We start from the raw sequence: 22,393 nt of genomic DNA on the forward strand, positions 1-22,393 counted from the left end.
GAGTATGAGGAAAGGCCACCAGTTATCACAAAGACAGGTAAACAGTTGAAATCATTTATCTAATCCAGGCAAAGTTTATCATTTACCACAATGTTTGCTTATCTACGAACTGAACAAAAATAACATTTAATTAATGCAAATGTAGTTAGGATGCCTCCCAGATTCCCACAATTTTGGAAAGGAATGAAAACATGCCTTGTAACCTGAATATTAAAATAGTTACATTTTATTTCAATATATTTCTTATCAATTTATAGGTTTTTTTTTTTACATTTATTGTAAATTAACTGACTTGAAAATATTTATGGAAGGACAGAATATACTGTATGTATTGTTTTCCAACAATATATGTATAAATAAATAGAAAAAAGTGAATAATTTTTTTTTGAATGAAGATATGTTGGAATTAACTAGGAGAGATGTAATGATCTGATGGTCCTCTTAAGCAGCAGAAATTCTGAAACTTCTTCCAGTGAATTTTTTTTTTACTGTGCCAACAAACCTGTATGGATGTCTCCATGCAAGTACCAAAAGTCAAAGATGAATTCCGTACTAGATTTGCATGCTTTTGTTCTGTGTAAATTCTCTTAGGTTGCCTAAGACACGAAAGATTCAAAGCAAAGAACTTTTGTGATGTGAGAAATGAAATTTTATCATTGAATTTGCCTAATGAGGAAAAATGGGCAAAAGTATGCTGTCCAATGCAGGCTAGGAATCTGTGTGCCACAACTGAGGTGGAGTGGCTGCTGTAAAGGAAACAAAATGGCTGCTAAGGAAGAAACCAACTGATTTTAAGACTAATGTGTATTTCCTTTTATCCTTGGATTGTTGAGGATTTTTTCTACATTGCAAAATGAACTTTTATTTTGAAATGGATACATTCACTGTCTCACTGCATCATCAGATTAGACAAAGCATGCACAGCTCATGGGATTATAAAGAAACTTTTCAGAAGAAACTGTGTGCCATCAAAAGATGTTATGTAGGAAGACTGTCCTCGGGTGTCCCCCACTTTTATTTTTTAGAGATGATTAACGGCATCCTATTGAAGAAACTATAAACTTGTACATAGCATGCAAACGATACCTTCACACCGTGGCACAGGAAACCATAATCCATTAACACATTTTGTTTGATGCAGATTGGAACCACAGCGATAGTTTGCAAACTGGTCGGTCTTAAACGGCTTTGTAGTCTGAACAGTTGGTTGAAAGTCTGCATACCATGGACGTGTACAACTTTGTTGGTTAACTAACAATTCAAATATTGTTACATAAGTATTTATATAATACATCCATTATTCTTTTCTTTATTTATATACTCCATTCTTCTTCTTCTAGATCAGGGCTCTGCAATCTTAAACACTCAAAGAGCTATTGGGGCCAGTTTCCCGCAGGGAAAAAAACAACACAGGGAGCCACAAAATCTGGGTGGGCATGACCAACTTGATGTCACTCATTCTCACCCAGTCACATGACCACCTAGCCAAGCCTACTCAGTCACAAAACCCTTCTCTCTAGTCTCTCTATGTCTATCTCTCCCCCCTCTCTGTATCTCTCTGCCCCTCTCCTTCTCTGTCTCTCTCCCACTCTTTCTCTGTATCTCTCCCTCTCTCTCCTTCTCTTCCCCTTTCTCTCTCCCCCCTATCTCTGTATCATTCTCCCCTCCTCTCTGTATCTCTGTGTCTCTCTTCTGTCCCTCTCCCTATTTTCCCCTTTCTATCTCTCTCCACCCTCTCTGTATCTCTCTGTGTGTCTCTCGCTCCCCCTCTGTATTTCTCTCTGTATGTCTCTCTCTCTCCCATCCCTATCTTCCCCTCTCTCCCCCCTCTCTCTGTGTATCACTCTGTGTGTGTCTATGTCTCTCTGCCCCATGTGTGTGTGTGTGTGTGTGTGTGTGTGTGTGTGTGTGTGTGTGTGTGTCGGAAGGCCATGGCTGGGCCAAGCCAGCAAGCTCTCTTTCAGGCTGTTGGCTATTCCTTTTCTTTCTTCATTTTGGAAATCCAGGCTGGCTGAGAAATGATCGCTAGTTGCAGCAGAGGCTTCCCTTCGAGCAACTCTCCTCCTCCTCCCCCTCCTTCTCCTCTCACAACCTCCTGGCCAGCTGTGGCGGGGCCAGGAGGATGCACATGCTTGGGGAGACCCTGTTATCTACTCTGATTGACAGATGATAGACATCTCTTTCTACTCTGCTATACAGGACATTAGATTTGATGTGCTCCTCAAATTAAACATAGATAAGGCAGAGAGTTGCCTTTAATGAGGTGGGTGGCATACAGGTTGGATTGATAAACAAACAAACCAATAAATCAATAAACCTGGATAATCGTATCCCTTTCCTTTCTGTTCCCACTCTCAATTTCAAGGCTACCAGTTATAGATCTCCCCTATTGTGAGGAACACAGGAATCTTAATCTATGGTAGACTGTCTTGAAAACTGTTCACTAAAAAAAAATGAAAAATATAGGTTGACTCCTCTTTTCTGTGACAGTCCCTCAAATATTGGGACACTCCTGTCATGTCAATCCTAGTCCTTCTCTTTGTTAGATTAGACATGGCCAGTTCCTGCATCCGTTCATCATATGTTTTAACCTTTCAGCCCCCTAATCATTTTTGCTACTCTTTTCTACATCATTTTTAGAGTCTCAACATCTTTTTTTTATCATGGTAACAAAACTGGATGCAGTATTCCAAATGTGGTCTTACCAAAGCAGTATAAAGCAGTAGCAATACTTCATGTGACCTTGATAATATTCCTCTGTTGATATAGCCTAGAACTTCATTGGCTTTTTTGGCAGCTGCAGCACACTGCTGGCTCATATTTAAGTAGTTGTCCACTGAGATTCCTAGATCCCTCTTAAAGTTACTGCTGTTGAGCTACATGCCACCTATTCTATACCTATTCATTTGATTTTTCTTGTCTAAGGGTAAAGACATAATCCCACCAGGATTATATTTGGCATTGAATCATTTTTGAAAACACTAAAATCTTTCTTTTTCATAGACCCTGTGAAAATCCCCTTTAAATCGGGATCAGACAGGAAAAATAAGGTGCCTATGAACCATACTGGCATAAACCAATTCAATCTAACCTATACCTCCTAGCAGCAATTCCCATTGTTATTCCACTGAGTCACATTTCGGAGCAATCATGTCAATAATAAATACTGATATATTCCAAGACAAGCCTAAAATTCATTTCTGAAGGTTCAGCCTCTAGCTTACCAACACATGATGGTATTTCCCACTGCCCATGAAGACACTTGGCTGGGTTGGTCCCAATAATGATATTTTTTTTTTGGCATCTGTATTCCACGGTGTCACCATGTCTGTATGTGGATGACTCACCATTCACAAAATATCCATTTTTAATTGTTGGAGGTGGTCTACAAGTTCTTACTTCCTCTGTTGAAAGCAACCGAAAAAGGAATTATTACATAAAGGTATTAATAGTTTAGCTTCTTCAAACAATTTGCCCCTCTGTTTCATATACCCATTGTAACTCCATTATTAATCAATCAACCAATAAAAATAAAATAGAGACTGTTTTCATTTTTTTCAGTTCTGTTAAAGGCCTTTAATATCTCTGACAGAAAGTTCTGGTCAAACGAAGGAGGCAAATACCTAGGAACATCCACATTCCAGCTAACTCTCAATTTGTACTTGATTACCATGACTTAAATATTTTAATTGCTAAGTATTTGAATTACTTGCTGCAATTTTTTGTCAAGTTATTATTTAATTTGCAATATTGCAAAATTTGCAAGTCTCAAAACCTGTAATGGTATTTTTAACATGAATTGGTGAACCATTTACAGAAGCTACGTTAAGCTCACATTAATTTTATTTCCAATACTTTGTTCCAAATTTTCCGAATATGTTATCTCTAGCAACGTCTTATTCTACCATTTGTTCTGATGGAGCCATGGAAATGCTACAAAGAGAAGGACAGTTCTCAATTTTTTACTTCCTGTTGCAAGCAACAAAGACTCAGGTATTAGCACTAAGCACAGGAATATATTCATGACTCATGACATTATTAGGATAAATCAGAATACATTGATTTCTCTATAACTTTATTACTTAAACACTGCAAAGTAATCTCACCCCTTCCACTCTCTACTAATAATGTATTGGACTCTGTTATGAAGGAAGATTCCAGTTTACACACCATGCAACAACCCCCTCCCCTCCACCAGATAAGTGCAAGAAACTACCATGTTACATTTACAAGTCTGTCTGCTCATATTTCTTTTTGTGAACACATTTTTCAGGAAGCTGCTGCTTACCTACGCATGAGGGTAAGGGTGCCCATTCACCATCCACACACTGTATGATTTTTGATCCATATAGTGCAAATGAGATCTCACAATGAACTTCCAATATATCACCATGCTGAAATACTGCTTTAGATTCACCAGTAACTCTGCCATGTGAAATGATGGGTAATGCCGGACAAGGTTTAACATTTTCTAGAAAAAAGAGAATATCACTTTTATTTTGAGTGTTTACTCAAATCCCAGGCTGATATGCTTGAATATTATTATTTTTATATCTATTGCAACTATTACAACAGCCTCAGGAACCAAAGCAGTGAAACAGTAGTAGATAATGTTTGTTTAAAATGTCAATATAGATCTGGTGTCCAAAAATATATATTAGAAATAACTTTAAAAACATAAATAAGTAGATTTTTGTGTCTACTGTTGTTATCTGTTACTCATTTCCTCCTTTACTCTCAAAAGATGCATAAAGCCTTTTCTTAAGCTCATCACAGACTGAGAAAAGGAGGACAGGTGGAAAACCTCCCTCCCCATTTTCCTGCCAAGCATTTAGCGTTGCAGTCCTGGGAATTGCACGGTCACTGAACTGGTTGTTACACTGGCAGCATCCCACCATTGCCTCTTTTTCTCAGTCTGTGCTGAGCTTAAGAAAAGGAGGACCACTTTCCTGCCAATCACTAAAAGGCTCCCCCTCAAGCCTTCAGCATATCCAGGGATTGCAACACTGAAGGCTTGGCAGGAAAATGCTATTTAGACAAGACATGCAGGTTCAGATCATCTGTTTTGCGGAGGATGTTCAGGTACTGAAAGCAGTGCAGATCAGCTGTTTAGTGAAGCCATGGAGGCACTAAGCAGGAGGGGAAGCTCTCTGCCCCAACTTTCCCAGTTGGGGAAAAATAGGGAAAAATATAAGACCTCTCAGAAACTAAGACCTGGTGCCTTTTCTGCCAGTCCAAAAATATAAGACCCTGTCTTATTTTGGGGAAACACAGTAGGTGGTTGGTTTAATATTACAATAGATTTGTAATTCTGCTATCTGACTTCTTTTTGTGCTTGGTTATGTTAAAAGTACACTCAAAAGTCCTATTAATATAAATGTCAGGTTTCCAAGTGATGAAATCCATTTAGAAAGGAAAGAGCAAAAGAAATAATCCTGTTGCCTCAAAAATATATAAAAAACCTGAAAAACAATATTACTATTCATATAAACATTTTCTATTCACAATTTAAGAATACAGTTCTGCTGTATGTTGCATATATATAAATGAAGATGTGAGAGTCCCATTCAATGCATCCTGCTAAGAGAAATCTGTTTACTGGCCACTGATTAGCTTTCCTCTAGAAAACAAAACATACTTTTAGAAAAATCTGCTCCTAATTTCCCTGTTCCCGCCTCAAATACAGTAAGAATTCTTAAATTGCCTATTTTTACCTTTACATATTGGAGGCTGTGGAGACCATCCAAAGTGATAACATTGTGCAGATTCAGAGCCAACTCTTGTGAATCCTTTGTTGCAGTTAAAACGTACCACCATATTATACTGAAATATGTTCTCTCTTGGATTAATTGTGCCATTTTCCAAAACTGGAGTCTTACATACTACGGCTATACAAATGTTGAATAAAATAGAATAAGGTTATTTCAGAATGAAACTACTTGCCAGAAAGTTTGAGACACTTATGTTTATATATAAAATAAACATGATTTTATATTTCTTAAGTGCAATATGAGTTCTACTACTCCATGTTTCCCTGAAAATAAGACCCTGTCTTATTTTTTTTTCCACCAGAAAAGTGACCAGATTTTATTTTTAGGGGTTGTCGTCCACTGACTCACCTCACTTGCATGGGTCACCCTCAGCCTCCTTTTCGCTGTCAGGAGCCTTCAGGAACTTCTTCTGTGGCTGACAAGGCTTTCCTGAAGGCCTCTGCAGTTGATAACAGAGCTCTGGATCAATTGGGAGCTCTGTTATTGGCTGTAGAAGCCTTCTGGAAAACCTCGCTGGCCTTGCCAACTGCAGAAGAAATGGGCTGGCAAGGCAGGTGTTGGGGTGTGTGAGGCCGGGCTGCAACTGTCTGAAAATTAAGTAGTAGGCCAGCTCCACCCCCCACCATCCCCACCCTAGCTTAATTTTTACCAGCGTACCGTGGAGTGGGGGGGTCCTTAATTAAGGCTTATTTTGGGGTAGGTCTTATATTGGGCACACGTGTAAAAATCAAGGTAGGACTTACATTCGGAGTAGGTTATATTTAGTCACTGCTTAATCCTGGACAATTTTAGTCCAGTATTTAACTTTGCTTTGGAAAGATGGTTGTGAAAGTTGTTGCACACCGCTTCAGATAACCTTGTGTTTGGGAAATAGAGCCAGCTGCTTTGCCCCTTGGCCTCCCTATACAGTGGGGGACTGTGTGCTGCCATTCCAGAAGTGGGACCATTTTGAAACTGCCACAATTCAATATTTTCAGCTTTAACAGCATCTAATTATTATGATTATCAAGTCTTATGAAACTAACAATCTTGTGATTAATCTTTAAAAATATTTCTCAATAAGTCAATTTGATTTGTACATATATATATCCATCAAAATAAACATCAACATCAAGTAGATACAGTCAAATAAGGAATTTGAGATACCCATTTTATCTAAACAATAAAAAGCTACTTTAACAATATTTAAATAGATATTAAACTTTGCAATATTCAATAAAAATGATATCTTGGACATTGGATTCAATTGCATTTATATAGAAAAGAAATGTGTAAATTAACCTATTATCAGAGATTAAATCAGACTATGTTTCAATCAGACATGTTTTGGCAATGCCTAAAATCATTAAATTAGGACATGTTATTATCGGTGATGTTTTCCTTCTTAGGATATTTCCTAGTGTTGCTTACTGCAACACTAAAAACACAGTTTTTGCACTGTGCCTGCCTAGTCACATAGTAAAGCTGTCAATGCACAATGTGATAAGGAATTTTATTTTTTATTTTTGATGCTTATTTGTCAAAGGTCACCCAGCTGCTTTCTGAATTGAGGGGAAGACTTAAAACTGGATTTCCCTGCATTTAGTCCAATATCATTAAACCAGCTCTCCCAGACATAAACTATGGATGGATGATCATAATGAGATATAGTTATCCTTTATATTTATATTATGTGAATATATGATAAATAGATTATTGAGAAAGTTATAGCTAATATTTAGAAATTACTGGAAGAACAAATGGGAGAAAATTAAATACATGATTTAATTATTCTACTTTTTTTAGTTTTTATTTGAAAAGCCAATTTCTGGAAAATAATTTAGGATTACAATACTTTTAAGTATATCTAAGTATAAATGCAACATTACAGAAATCATCAGGAAAATATTCTTGATGAACTGATTTAGACAATTGGATGATTATACTGGTGTTTCACTAACTTACACACACAGCTAGGAGTAAATTCCCATCCTTTCTCGGTGCACGTTACTGTGTCATCGATGGTATTGTTTGTGATTTGAAACCCCTCTTTACATTCATAGTGAAGTTTGTCTCCAGGAAAGAAAACAGACTTAGTTGTGTTGAAGATAAAATCACCTCCAGGTGGTTTTAAGCATGTCTCTGTGGAATCAAAGAGTGGATATTATTAGTGTCTCACTGTTCTTTTCTCATGAGTCTAAGTTGTAAGCTCTACAATTCTCACTGAAGAATGACCTCTTAGGTATAGGTATGTGCATGAAGCAAATGATGAGTTGCTATAAATAAGCTCTCACTGGTTCATGCTAGTGATTTTGGCAAATATGGTTAATTGGTTTTTAACCAGGTCATTGGGTCACATTTGGTCTTGCAGACTGTTTCACTGACCCTTTCATGATTCTAGCATCTGAACACATATACATAGTTTTTCAGATTGTGGCTACCTATACTGCAAACAGTTGCTATGTGATCACTTTGTGTCTTTCAGCAGTTTTTGCTTTTGAATCTGAAGTGAATTTTGTCCTTATTATATGTTGTGTAGAGAACATGGCAGATGCTCAACAAGTTTTCTTGCCATTTGACTCTCTCTGTAAATGCAAACTCCATAATATATGTTTTCTGTTTGCATCTATAAGATATTTATGGCATCAGCTCTTGGGAGTACAGGAAATAAAATGCAAATTTGATGTTTACAATAAAAGTGTACATATATTTTAGGTTGCAGGTTACTTTTTTCAAATAATGAACAAAAATAATAATTTATACTATAAGCCTATAGTTAGACTTCTTGAAGAGATACATTTACAAATGGTTATGATATGAGGCTATTCTTCACTGAATAAGATCCCATGTCTTTGTCTATGCCAGTTTGTTTCAATCTATCTTCCAATGGAATTGTATTTACTTACTGATACATTCTGGCTCTGGGCTCCAGCCCTCTGTAAGGCACTGTGTCTCTGCCTGAGTCTCTCCTTTTGATGTTGAATAGCCATTATGACAATTATATTTTGCTTTAGCATTGATCTGAAAACTCTGTTGATCCGATTCAAAATATCCATTGGATACAGAAATCATCTTACAGGTGCGTTCAACTGCCAATGGAAAAAGAAAGTATAAAATGTGGCTTCTTCTGTTTATAAAATGTGAACTCTTTGTAAAATACCTGGGAAACCAGTGGAGCCAGAGGAAACTTGCCTCCTTTCAAAATCATGAATAAATGGGCTAAGAGGCTGCTAAGAAAAGCTGCATACAATACGTTGGAAAATCCATAGGCAGATTGAGTGGGGAAATTAATGTAACCGATTAGACAGTTTCACGTCTGTCTTTCTTATGGAAACCGAAGGCATCTAATTTGTCCTTTAATTATATACAATGAATTATACTGCTATATAAGCTACATGTATTCCATATTTTAGTGGCCTGATCTGAGTCTGTACTGGAATTGCTACATGTGGATCATGGGCTGAAGATTCTCACTTGTGTTTTGAACGTCCTGTTATCCTGGTCCAAATCCTTTGGAGTTTAATGGGCGACAACAAGAGATTTGCAGTTTAATCCTTTTAAGATGCTGTGGGCACTCAAATTTATTAATTTGCAAGATCTCTTGAAATTGCTATGAAAGGATAAATGAAGAATAATAAATTATAGCTGAATCCCGGAAAGATGGGGATGGTCAAGGAGAGTTTGGAAAACTCCAGCACTACATTCTATTCTAGATGGGGTTACAGTGCCCCATCTCAAAGGAAATCACATATGGATTGGGGTTTTCAATCCCTAAATCTGTAAGGATATATTTCAGCTATGCATAGCGACACGTACAATAAAAGAAATAACATGATACATTGCAATATTTGTGAGAGCAGAACAAGTTATGTAAGTTAGTAGAATGCTATGTTACAACTTCACTGTCAATGAAGACTCAGTCATCCAAGCCAAAAGTATCTAAAGGTTTAAACTACTAATGGAAAAGGAAGGCCAAACCTTTAGACACCTTTGGCCTGGATGATTGAGTCTTCATTGACATATTGCAATGCATTTTAGGGGGAAATCCCTGAAGTTGTTACATTGCAATGCCTCTCTCTGCCTAACTAATTTTGCTTTGACTAATGAAGTTGCTTGGATGAGCAACTAAATGTCTCAGATTAACAAAGTTTGGTCCAGTTGCCATAATTCAATCTTTAGACACAATACAACTTCACTGACAACAATTAGAGGATTGTCCTATTTTAAAACTTCTGAAGCATTATACAATTGTGAAAGTATTTGGAGCACAGACCTAATTCTTTTTATGCAAATGCTATCATTCATACACACCCCTATTGAAATTTTAAAAATGTATCATATGCAGTGAATTGTTTTAGTTGCAAAATATATATTAAAAGATATTATCATGTAATTTTGATGTTACTTTTCTTTATTTTACTGTTCCTTAATAATTGCCATTTATTCATTTATTTTTATATTTGTATACTGCCCAATACCATTGATGCTGGGCCTCAGATCTTCATTGGAGAAAACCCTAAATCCCCTTTGCACATCAAAACACATCACTCTCAATTTAAAAATAATAAATATAATGAAAACCATTTTTAAATGTTAACAAACTTCATCTGAAATATTTTTCTTCAAATCAAAAGTTACCTTTGTATTGCAAATATTCAATACACCTAAGTAATAGAAGGCATTAAGTTTAATAAGTAAATGATAGGTACAACAATATGCACATACATAAACACCTATACATAACTTAACCCCCAGTCACAGCACAATTCCCTGTGGAAATATGAATCTCTTATCATCTCTGCTACTAAATTATCACAAACTTTCAATTATAAATCCATTGTGAAATACTACTTTCAACACTATCCATACAGAGAGAGAGAGAGAGAGAGAGGGAGGGAGGGAGAGAGGGAGGGAGAGAGAGCAAAGCATGATAAGCAATTTCAGGTCAGGCAATTTTAGCTGACATTCCTAAAACTTACCTGTCTGGATACATTCTGGAGCAGGTGACCACCCCTTTTTGGTGCAAGTAATTATTGATCGTTGGTTTGCAGGAGAATATCCCTTATCACAAACAAATGTAATGTTGTTACCTTCTAATATGTAGTAATGGTGATAATATGTAGTAATGAAGTGACCATGATCAAAACGTATAAAAGGATCACATATTTCTAAAAGCAAAAAAGAGCAACTTAGTTCCATCATTGATGGTTCTTGGAAGGCAATTTATACTACAAATGATATCTAGTTCACAGAGAAGACAAGGTGTGAAGAGAAGCTGATGAGGAAGAATCCTATTTTTCTGTTTATATTTTATCAAAGACTAACCTTTTACCTCCCCACATTTAAGGTTTGCAAACTGTGGGCTCCAAAACAACCTTTAGGGTCCCTTGAGAAGAGACATCAGTGGAAGCATCACCCTAGCAGGCAGAGCAACCCGAGAACAGGCTGAACTCTCTATAGGATGCTACTTCTTCAAGGTTAAAGCAAGGTCAGGATAGCATCTCCCTGGCCTGTTCTGTTTATACTTGGCAACATCTACTGCAAAGGGAAACAGTTACTTACTGAAACACTTTGGTTCTGGGACATAGCGGGAATTGATGCATGTAGCCCTTTGCCATGTTTGCTTGTTCGCAGGCACAAAACCATGATCACAACGAAAGTCAATTGTTTGTCCCTCCCATTTTGGAAATGGTCTGTAATATTCCAAATTTTCAGTCATTCTTCCATTTTCTATACGGACATAAGCACAGCCCTTTGCTGAAAAAAGGGATAAAAAAAAGTAAGGCACCCCCAAAATTCAGAATATTCGATCAGTTTAATTGCTTGGCTTTAGTCTGTGCTAGCATCAGAGATGAACTTATTAAATGTTGTTGGGATTTCTGCCCTGGATCTAAAGAAAGAACAGAGAGTGACAATGAGCGAAGGGGGAATAAAAGGCCTTTATTTCTTCTGCTTACAATCTGTGGTAGCTGTGAGAGAATGGAGAGATGTTGCTTTGACATCTTCAATCTTATACTGTAAAATCAGACTAAACGTCTTTCTATCCTCTTTTTATCACTGCACAGTGACTTATTCAAGTATTTTGATTCTTGCTGTTATTGTTATTATTATATTTCCATCCTGTCTTTTCATAAATGAGTCAAGGCAGCAAACATAGCTATACTTCTAACTTCTGTTTTCTCTACCACAACCATCCTGTGAGGTGAATTGGGTTGAGAGAGTGACTGGCTCCATATTGCCCGGTGACTTTTGTATCTAAGATGTTACTGCAACTCAAAGTGACCTGGTTTCAAAATTGGCACCTTCACGATTATAAAAGAACTGGCTCTAGAGTATATATTTAATGAAAGTATTAAGTGAGAAATAAGAAAGAAGTAAGCTTTTAAAGCTTTTTCTAAAATAAAAACCTTCCTGGAGACACAGGTAAAGTAACAATTCTTTCCTTGCAGGCGAGCTGCAATACTTCCCATACTTCATCCCAATGTGCAGGATTTTATGTGCTTTCCTGCATAAATGGCTTCTCCTCAGTAATCTTGGTCCTAGCATCACTAAGATTTCTAAAATTAAACCTCTAAGCTTCTCCCTACCCAATCTGTCTCTCATGATTAGCTGTTTTATGTTCTCCTGCACTCTAGTTTAAACGTGTACCTCTTTGTTTTTGAAATGTTTTGCCACTGCTAACTAGTGACTAGTAGCGGTGAATATTTATAGTAGAATGGTATATAGGCAGCAAATCCCTTCCTAAGAACACATTCAGTTGATGCCTACAGGCACTGCTTTTGATGAAACTTGTACAAGTGTGGTTTTCATCTCTTCCAGAGGGATTAGGTTTTTGATATATTCAAACACTTCATTCATACAGCAACCTTTTGATTGGTCTGCTGAATCCCACAATACTACATGATCAAGAGTTCTGATAATATTCATCACCAAGGAACTTTTAACAAGGTTTGCATCAATAGCAAGCTGAGGACAACTTATATTGCTTTGGATCTAAAAGAAAATGCTTTCCTCAGATAATATTTTAAGTAATGACTCTTTCCAGTAAAATAAAATAGTTTGACATCAAGAAAATTTGTGGAGCTTTTTCTCTAAGCCTTTTCTCCTTTCTTCTCTTTCCAGTTCTAAGCTTAAGATCAGGGGTAGGACTATACTTGGTTGGACCGGTTCTATAGAACCAGTTGTTACAATTCTGCACAGTTTGGAGAACTGGCAAATCATGCTACTGGCTGGCCCCTCCCCTCCCACTCACTCCTTACCTGGCATGCGTGCCATCCAACTTGCCTGTGTTGTGCCTTTGCCTAATTTTTGGTAAGTTGCTATTTTTCCTTTTTTTCCTACTGACCATCAGCTGTTCTGACTATCAACTGTGCCGGGAGATTTAGATTAGCTAGAAATCAGGAAATCGTTGGATTTCTTGCTTTCTAGCTAATTTAAAAGCTAGCTAATTTAAAAGCAGAGCTGAACCTTCCTTAGGATTGAAGCTTCTATTTTTCAGTGCAGACTCAGGTAGAAGATTGCCAAAAGGTAGATCTCTGAGTGAATCTTTGATTCTGCAAGCAATTCAATCTGCCTGCCTGCTTTGCCTGATTTTGGGTAAAAGGTGCTCTTTTAAAAAAAATAAAAAATTCAATATTTACATACAAGCCACACCCAGCCAGTCATGTGACCACCAAGCCATGCCCAGTCAGCAAGCCACACCCAGTCAGCCATGTGACCACCAAGCCACACCCACAAATTAGGCCACACCCACGGAACCGGTTGTTAAGAAATTTGAATCCCACCCCTGCTTAAGATCCTGAAACATGTTCCCTTCAGGTACAAGGATATCATTAGATAAGTAAAGTAGTGCTATGTCACATTGTTACTAAAGATTGAATGGCAGATTGCAGCCTCTGAAATACAATTCACAATCCAGTAAATATGATTTTGGTTGCATATTGCATTTCCCTGCCCACTCACTTCCTATTGGGCAGGGGAAAGAGTTAGGTGTTTTAAGACAAAAAGTGGCACTTGGGTGCAGTTTGGGAGAACTTCCAACTTCCCAGTAGCCTCTCAAAAAAAAACTCCAGGAACCTTGAAACAGAAGATGATTTGATTCAGATTTATACTGAAAGAGGTAGAATGTCTAGCCAGGAATGTATTTGAATTTAGAGGTCCATTTTCTGGATGATGCTGAATTGTTTCAAAGTCACTGTAGAAGTTGAGGAGACACAATGTTTAAGTCCATCTTTATGAACACTTCAGGCATCACCTTCAGGATAGAGGTCTATGCTGAGCACAGAAAAATCAGGAAATATATCCAATATGCAGATGATACAATCAACTCTACTGGAGATACAGGAGACAATGACTAAAATGCAGGAATCTATAACTCAAAATCATGTAGATATGAAAGGTGACATACATAAACTAGACAGCAAAATAGGTGAAATACAACAAACAATTGAGAGAAATGAACAAAAAATAAAGGTGATAGAAAGTAGAACAGAACAAACAGAGAAGAAATTGGAAGTGGTAGATCAGAAATTAATAACAATAAATAAAGATGTGGAAGACTCCATTATAAATTTAGAAATGGAGCGAGTGGCCTTTTATCTGCACTTCTAAAACGTCACTGAAAACAAAGAAGAGAACCTGAGGAAGATTATGGCTGAAATGATAGCAGTAACTATGAAAAGGGAATCCCAAGAACTCCAAAACAAAATTAATGAAATTTATAGGGTCCACACAAACTAAGCCAGGAGACATAAGCTTCTGAGGGAAATACATATTAGATTTACCAAGAAGACAATAAGGGATGAAGTTTATAAAGCGACAAGAGATGAACCAATGGTGTATAATGGCAAAGAAATATAGACGTTGAAGCAAATTCTAAGGCGTGTAAGGGAACAAAGGAAAGATTATCGATTCTTAACCTCATGATTGATAAAACACAATATACCATTTAGATGGTTAGTCCCGGAAGGTTTGCTTATTACCTGGCAAGAGAAGAAAATAAAAATAGATAGTCTAGGGAAGACACAGGACTTCTATGATGAATTGATGATAGTAGAAGAAGAGATCGGTAGTAAGGAGGAGTCAGAAAGCAGAAGCCAGAAGGAACAACAGTCAGAGGAAAAAACTGGAACAAGAAGAAAGAAATAACGAAGGAAGAGATCAGGGCAAAAGAGAAAGAATCAGGACAAGGATACAGAGGGAAAACAGAACAAACAGATGACCAAAACAACCCTACAACCAATAGGATGGAAGATGAGATTAAATTAATATCCATAATCATCAATGGACTAAATTCCCCAATAAAAAGGAGGCAAACTTTCACAAATCTTTAGAAACAAAAGGCAGATATTATATAGCTCCAAGAAACTCATAGTAAAAAACAAAAACTATCTAGAACAAACAAAAATAGGTGAAATTATTTGTTTCATTGGCAGACCAGGAAAAAAAAAGGAATCGCAGTATACATTAAAGAAAAAATAAAAGCAACACAAATTTATGCTGACAACAGTGGAAGATTATTAATGATAGAATTTAAAATTCAACAAAATTTTTTTTACTAGTAACAATTTATGCCCCAAATGAAAATAAAAAAGAATTCTATGGTAAAGTTCATGAAAAAATAATAGAATCAGGACAGGAAAATATTTGTTTGGTAGGGGATTTTAATGCAGTGATGAACCTTGATAGGGATTATAAAAGTAGCAAAAAAATAATAATGAGGAAAATATTACCGAAAATGTTTTTTGAAATGGTCCATGAGTTAAATTTAAGAGATAGTTGGAGGGAATTAAATGGGGAAGAAATCAGATATACATTTTATTCATACCCACACCAATCGCTGTCTAGAATAGGTATGATTTGGATGAATAAAGAATTGGAAAATGAGATAAAAAATATAGACATAATGGTCGATACCTGGGCAGATCATAATCCCCTCCAGCTAATTTGGAAAGGTTACAATAAAAAAAAAACAGAAGATGGAGATTAGATACACAGATTTTAAAAGAAAAAGAATATACACAACTTGTTAAAAAAGAAATGGAACTCTTCCTTAAGAGAAAATAACAACAAAGAAACCACCCTACAAAATTTATGGGACACTGCAAAAGCCTACACAAGAGGAGTAAAAATAGCTTACATAGCCAGAAGAAATAAAGAAAAAAGAAAAAAAGAATTACAAGAAGAATTAAAAAGAATAGAAAACAGGAGAAACCACAAAATGATAAAAATTAAAAAGAAAGATTTGATTAAACACAAACTAAATTAACTAAATCAGGAAGAATATGCAAAAAAATGAAATCAATTAGGCAGAATTTTTTTGAACTAGCAAACAAGCCAGGAAGATGGCTGGTTTACAAATTAAGGAAGGAAAGGGAAAAGAAATTAATACAAATATTACAAGATGATAAAGGGAATCCCCAAAGCCAAACTGAGGGAGGGGGGAAGGATCATACAAAACTAGTACAAAAAATTATATAGTAAGAATAAAATAGATGGGGGGAAGATAGAAGAGTATCTAAAAGAGAAAAACTTGCCATTAATCTCAGAAGAGAATAGAAAATTATTAAATAAAGAAATAACACAAGTAGAAATGAAAAGAGCCATTGATAAACAAAAAAATAACAAGATACTAGGATCAGATTGGATCCCAGGGAATTTTGATAAGATCATGTATGAAACTATGGAACCATTGATGTTAGAGGTATATAACAAAGTTTTATTAGAAGCTAAATTACCCAAATTGTGGGCAGAATCGTATATAACTTTGATACTGAAAGAAGGCACCATTGTCAAATTCAAAATTACAGGCCAATCTCCCTGCTAGATGCTGATTATAAAATATTGATGACAATAATGGCAGATAGAATGAAAACAATTTTGAATAAAATAATACATGTAGATCAAACAGCTTCCTCCCTAAAAGACAAATTAGAAATAATATTAGGACAGTAATGGATATACTGGAATATTAGGAAGCACATCCAGAGAAATCAGCAGTGCTGATTTTTCTGGATGAGCAGAAAGCCTTTGACAATGTAAATTAGGAAATTTTTTTTACAGCAAATAACAGAGATGAAATTTGGACCAAAATTGAAAAAGATGGCAGCAGAAATCTATTCTAGCCAGAAAGCAAGCATAATGATTAATTGTGATTTTACCAACAGACTCAATATAGTGAAAGGGATGAGACATGGATGTCCAATGTCACCTTTGATCTTTATACTTGCAATAGAAATCTTGTTAACTCAAATTAGGAAGAATGAGGAAATTATAGGAACTAAAATAAAGAAGAAAGAATACAAAATACAAGCATTTGTGGACGATATGGTATTCTTCATAGAAAATCCAAATGAGAGTGGGAAAATCCTATTAAAAGAAATAGAAGAATTTGGCATGGTAGCAGGACTCAAGTGCAACAAAAATATAACTAAAATGTTAGTCAAAAACTTGACAGACCATCAAAAGAGAGGACTAGAAAAGGAAATAGAACTACAAACTATGAATAAGATTAAATATTTAGGTATTTGGTTGACATCAAGATGCTTGTCATTAAAAGAGGATAATTATGATAAATTAATTAGTCAAATAAAAAACATTTAGAAATATGGGGTAAATTACAGCTATCCCTTGTAGGAAAGATTGCAGCAATAAAAATGAGCCTATTACCAAGGTGGCTGTATCTATTTCAGACGGTTCCCATAAAATTAAATAATTTTTTTGGGGCAGAATTAAATAGGGTGGTGACCTCATAAGGTTAAAATTATTGCAAGAGAATAGATATTGAGGTGCAGCAGCACTAATTTGGATCAAAGAATGGATTGTCCTAAGAAATAAGAGGCTATTAACTCTTGAAGGACATGATCTACAAATTGGTTGGCAGGCTGTTATGTGGCAGAAGAGAAATAAGAAAAGTTCACATTTCCTAAATCATTGAATAAGAAGGGCACTATTAGAGATCTGGAATAGAATCAGGAAAAAACATTACATTCTATGGAAGCTATGATCTACCCAAATACTTTGGATATAAATAAAATGATTAGATATAACCAATTATTAGATGATCAAGGGATCCTGAAGACAAACCAAAAATTAAAAGAAGGGATAGCAGTAGATTATCTACAGATTATCTACAGCTGCAAACAAAATACAAAAAATTATGTAGAAAAATTTGTCATAGATAGAATGCCACAACAATTAGATAAAATATTATTAGGACCAGAGGAAACATTTATAACTAAAATGTATAATTATCTTTTAAAATTCGACAGAGAAGAGGAGGCGGTGAAACCAACAATGATAACCTGGATGAAAAAATTTGGATACATTATACAACTAGAAGATTGGGAAAGATTATGGACCAAAAATTATAAATTAACACTGGCAGCCTCAAATAAAGAAAATTTGTACAAAATGTTTATCGTTGGCATCTGGCACCGGCGAGATTGGCTAAAATTTATCCAAATTTAAATCCAGAATGTTGGAAATGTAAAAAGAAACGCAGTACATTCTTTCACACATGGTGGACCTGCCCAAAAGCGAAGGAATTCTGGAATAAGATAAAGATCTGGTTACAGGAAATAACATGCCTAAAGATAGTACCCAAACCTGAAACATTCCGACTAGGGATAACTAAAGGTGAATATACAAAAGATATCAAATGCTTAATGATACATACATTAACAGCGGATAGGATATTATATGCTCAAAATTGGAAATTAGATAGTACCCCCACAGATGACATGATTATAAAAAAAAGTAATGGATTGCGCAGAAATGAATAAATTCACAATGGAATTGCAGGAGAGGGAAGAAAGAGAATATTATATGGCCTGGGAAAAATGGTATATCTGGTTAGACAACAGAAAGAAAATATAATGCAAAAGTAGAAGTGTTAAAGTGTAATTGTAATTGTATATATATGTATGTACAGGAGAATGGAATAACATGGCACAAACAACTGCAAAAAAATGTATTTTGAATTTGTTTTTAAAGGTGAACATGTAATAAAATTTATTTTTTTTAAAAAGTAGGTCTGCTCAGGTGCTAGCAAATTTCCCTGCATGTGTTCCTATAGGCTCATCTACATTTTCTGTTTCTCTTGAAGCAAAGAGGCCTCCCCTAAGAGTTCATTGAGACTATGAACACACAGTATTGCTCCCAATCTGCCTCTGTCCCATTGCAAGAATCAGCTCTGCCTGTCATTTCTCATTCTGTATCAAAATGGTATTTACTAATTTCTTCTAGTACCCCAAGTCCTATGCAGTCTATCTGTGACGCTTCACTAGACAAGAAACCTTCACTTTTCCCTTGGTACTATTAGCTATTATTTTATTTTATTTTATTTTATTATTTTATTTTATTTTATTTTATTTTATTTTATTTTATTTTATTTTATTTTATTTTATTATTTTATTTTATTTTATTTTATTTTATTTTATTTTATTATTTTATTTTATTTTATTTTATTTTATTTTAATTCTATTTTATTTTATTTTATTTTATTTTATTATTTTATTTTTATTTTATTTTATTTTATTTTATTTTATTTTATATTTTATTTTATTTTTATTTTTATCTATTTTATTCATTTTATTTTTTTATCTTATTTTATCTTATTTTATTTTATTTATTTTATTTTATCTATTATTTTTTATTTTATTTTATCTTTATTTTATCTTATATTTTATTTTATTTTATATTTTATTTTATTTTATTTATTATTTTATTTTATCTTATTATCTTTATTTTATTTTATTTTATTTTATTTTATTTTATTTTATTTTATTTTATTTTATTTTATTTTATTTTATTTTATTTTATTTTATTTTATTTTTATTTTATTTTATTTTATTTTATTTTATTTTATTTTATTTTATTTTATTTATTTTATTTTATTTGTCAATCGCTACAAGATAATAGGTATAAGTATAAACATGAGTAAGAATACAGGAAATAGGTACAAATAAATGGGGACAATAGGACAGGGACGGAGGCACGATGGTGCACTTATGTATGCCCCTTACAGACCTCAGCCATTTCAATTTGGTCCATCTAACCAATTTTAGAAGGATTTTTTTTCTGTAAAGCTAAGCTACACTTCGTTTTGTCAAGCTTAAAACAGACCTGGCATCAGGATGCTTTTATTATTTATTTAGTACCTGAAAAGGGCAGTTTCATGAATACCTGATCCATTGACTTCTGTATTTCCCAGGATCATCCCTATCATTGAAAAGTGTAAGAATTTCACCGGTGTGTTAGCAGGTAATGTAGCAGTTACTTTTACCTCTCTGGCCCTCCTTATCATCTTATAGAGCAGGGGTGGGCAAACTTTTTGGCTCGGGGCCGATTGACTTTTAAAATTTGACAGACGGGCCGGGTCAGCACAAGATTTTTGGGAATCGCCCCTTCTCCTCCTTCCCCTCCCTCGGAGGCTCCCCTCCCTCGGAGGCTCCCTCCCCTCGGAGGCCCTTTGAGTCAGGAGTTGCTACCGCCGCGCGGCTCGGCGCGGCTGTCCCGCTGCCACGGGAAGGGAAAGGCAAAAGGAAGAGCCGCAGCGGTGCTTTGCAACGGGAGCAGCGGCACCGGAGGCTCAGGCTCAGCGGCTCCTGGTTTTGCCTTTTCCTTCCCAAGGCAACGTGGGACTGGAGCCAAGCACGGGAGCTGTGCCGGGCGTAGCAACTCCTGACAGCCCCAGCCAGACACCTGAGCGGAGCCCAGGCGAACTGCCTCTTGCTGCTGCCGGAGCACCGCCGGGTCGCCTCCAAGCAGCCTGCCCGCCCACCGGCTTCCTCTGCCGGGCCAGGCGCAAGCGCCCGCGAGTTAAAAGGAAGCCAAAAGTTGCTGGGAAGTTGCTCGGGTGCTGGGAGCAGGCTTTTGTGCCGCCGAGCAAAGTTTAAGCAGCCCGCCTTAGCCCCGCCGGCGGAACCTTCCCGCCTCGGCAGGAAGACGCCCAGCCTGCAAACTTTGCCTTGCAAAGCCCTGGAAAACGGAGTAACTTCCCAGCAACTTTCGCCTCTTTTTTAACTCATGGGCGCCGCGCCTGGCGGAGGAAGCCCGGAGCCTCCTCCAGCAGCCTGCCCGCCTCCCACCAGGCTTCCTTCCGCCGCGCTGCTGGGGCCAGGCGCGAGCGCCCGCGAGTTTAAACGGCCGAAAGTTGCTGGGAAGTTGCTCGGGTGCTGGGAGCAGGCTTTAAAGTGCCGCCCGAGCAGGACCGGGCCGAGCCGGGAACGGGGCACCAAGGCAGGGCAAAGCTCCACCAGCAGTGGCCTAGCTTTAGGTGGCTCCAAGCAGCCTCCCGCCTGGTGGAACCCTTCCCGCTCCTCGGCGGGAAGACGCTCCAGCCTGCAAGCTTTGCCTTTGCAAAGTTTAAGCCTGGAAGCCCTGAAAAAAAGGGATCGGGCGGACTCACCTTCGGAGAGGTCGCATCCAAGGTGATTTCTAACTCCCAGCCGAGGCCTTTGCAAATTTCTTTCTTTCCTACCCCTAGATCGCCCGTGACTGTTTTGCAGCTTTGGGGCCACGCGGCACAGGGCAATTACGCCACGCCCAGCGATTTTTTTTCAGGGGCGGGCCGCATTGGACAGACCAATGGCAGCGATTTTTTTCAGGGGCGGGCCGCGATTGGACAGACCAACTGGCCGGATGTGGCCTGCGGGCCGTAGTTTGCCCACCCCTGTTAGTAGAGGAATATCCTAGTTTTCTACTGCATTGTTGTTTTGCACACTCCACAGCATACTTCAGTACACTTGCCACTTTGTGACAGCATTCCCTTACAAACTGGAATGAAAGAGACCTGAGCATTTCTTCTAGAACAGGAGTGTCAAACTCAGAAACATCACAATGTCATTGCATGACATATCAGGACTTTTTTCCACATCACTAAACCGGCAGGGGTGGGGGGCTAGCACGTGATGCATCTGACCCATGGGCCGCGAATTTGACACCCCTGTTCTAGACGAAGACTAATAAATCTTTATTTCAAAGTAGCATCATTGGTAAATTGAATTTTAAATCATTAGTAAATTGAAATTGCAGGAAAATGACCAGAAGCTTCAACAATCACCCTTCTTCCTTCCAGAGTTTGTCAAATAGGTTATTTTTGGATGGATATTAATTAATCAGACCCTGAAGATTCAGTTCAATCCTTTACAGTCTCAGATGGCTAATATATTACTGGTTAGTGATAGCATGGAGCAAGTTTTCTACACTGTAGCGTTTTTCTATCTGTATCTTGTTTTTCCTTATTTTATGGTGGAACAATTTTATGATTATTAGAAAAGACTTTAGGATTGTTTTTAATGAAAAAATTACAGAAACATACTGTAACTACTGATAACTATAATAAACTATTCTCCTACCATCATAATTATCTCACCTCATCTAGCATAATTATAATAATATTATTCATAAATAATGAAGCAATTTCTGCACTAGAAAGAAACTTCATAGAAAAAGTTACTTACGCTATAGACAGGAAGAGGAGGATTCCAACTCTCTTCAGTGCATTTGGAACTCTTTCCTCGGCCTTCAAGGGCAAAGCCTTCATTACATGTTGTATCAATTACATCATTGTATGTATATTGATCTTGTCTAGGTTGAACCTGGCCATTCCTCACTTCTGGAGGGGAACACTGAATTTCTAT

The 22,393-nt window shown here is 36.7% G+C and overlaps 1 protein-coding gene across 21 annotated transcripts in view; it reads right to left on the reverse strand.

The window, feature by feature from the left end:
• The window catches only part of CFH (complement factor H), a 170,342-nt gene that overhangs the window by 104,415 nt on the left and 43,534 nt on the right, over positions 1–22,393 (reverse strand). For 11 of the 21 annotated variants that reach the window (XM_087960797.1, XM_087960813.1, XM_087960811.1 and 8 more), the window contains 7 exons: positions 11,313–11,507; positions 10,730–10,918; positions 8,657–8,839; positions 7,716–7,892; positions 5,715–5,888; positions 4,289–4,471; positions 3,225–3,404 (listed from right to left, as the gene is read on the reverse strand). In XM_087960797.1, the coding sequence (XP_087816923.1) occupies positions 3,225–3,404; positions 4,289–4,471; positions 5,715–5,888; positions 7,716–7,892; positions 8,657–8,839; positions 10,730–10,918; positions 11,313–11,507 (1,281 nt within the window). Of the gene's footprint in view, positions 1–1,086; positions 1,252–3,224; positions 3,405–4,288; positions 4,472–5,714; positions 5,889–7,715; positions 7,893–8,656; positions 8,840–10,729; positions 10,919–11,312; positions 11,508–22,393 lie in introns of all 21 variants that reach the window. The other 10 variants (XM_087960794.1, XM_087960801.1, XM_087960807.1 and 7 more) reach the window with 1 other exon arrangement.

The sequence above is a fragment of the Notechis scutatus genome, chromosome 3 (genome assembly GCF_049901735.1).
Source record: "Notechis scutatus isolate UNSWTSFEM ecotype Mainland chromosome 3, rNotScu1.2, whole genome shotgun sequence".
In the NCBI taxonomy this organism is placed as follows: Eukaryota; Metazoa; Chordata; class Lepidosauria; order Squamata; family Elapidae; genus Notechis; species Notechis scutatus.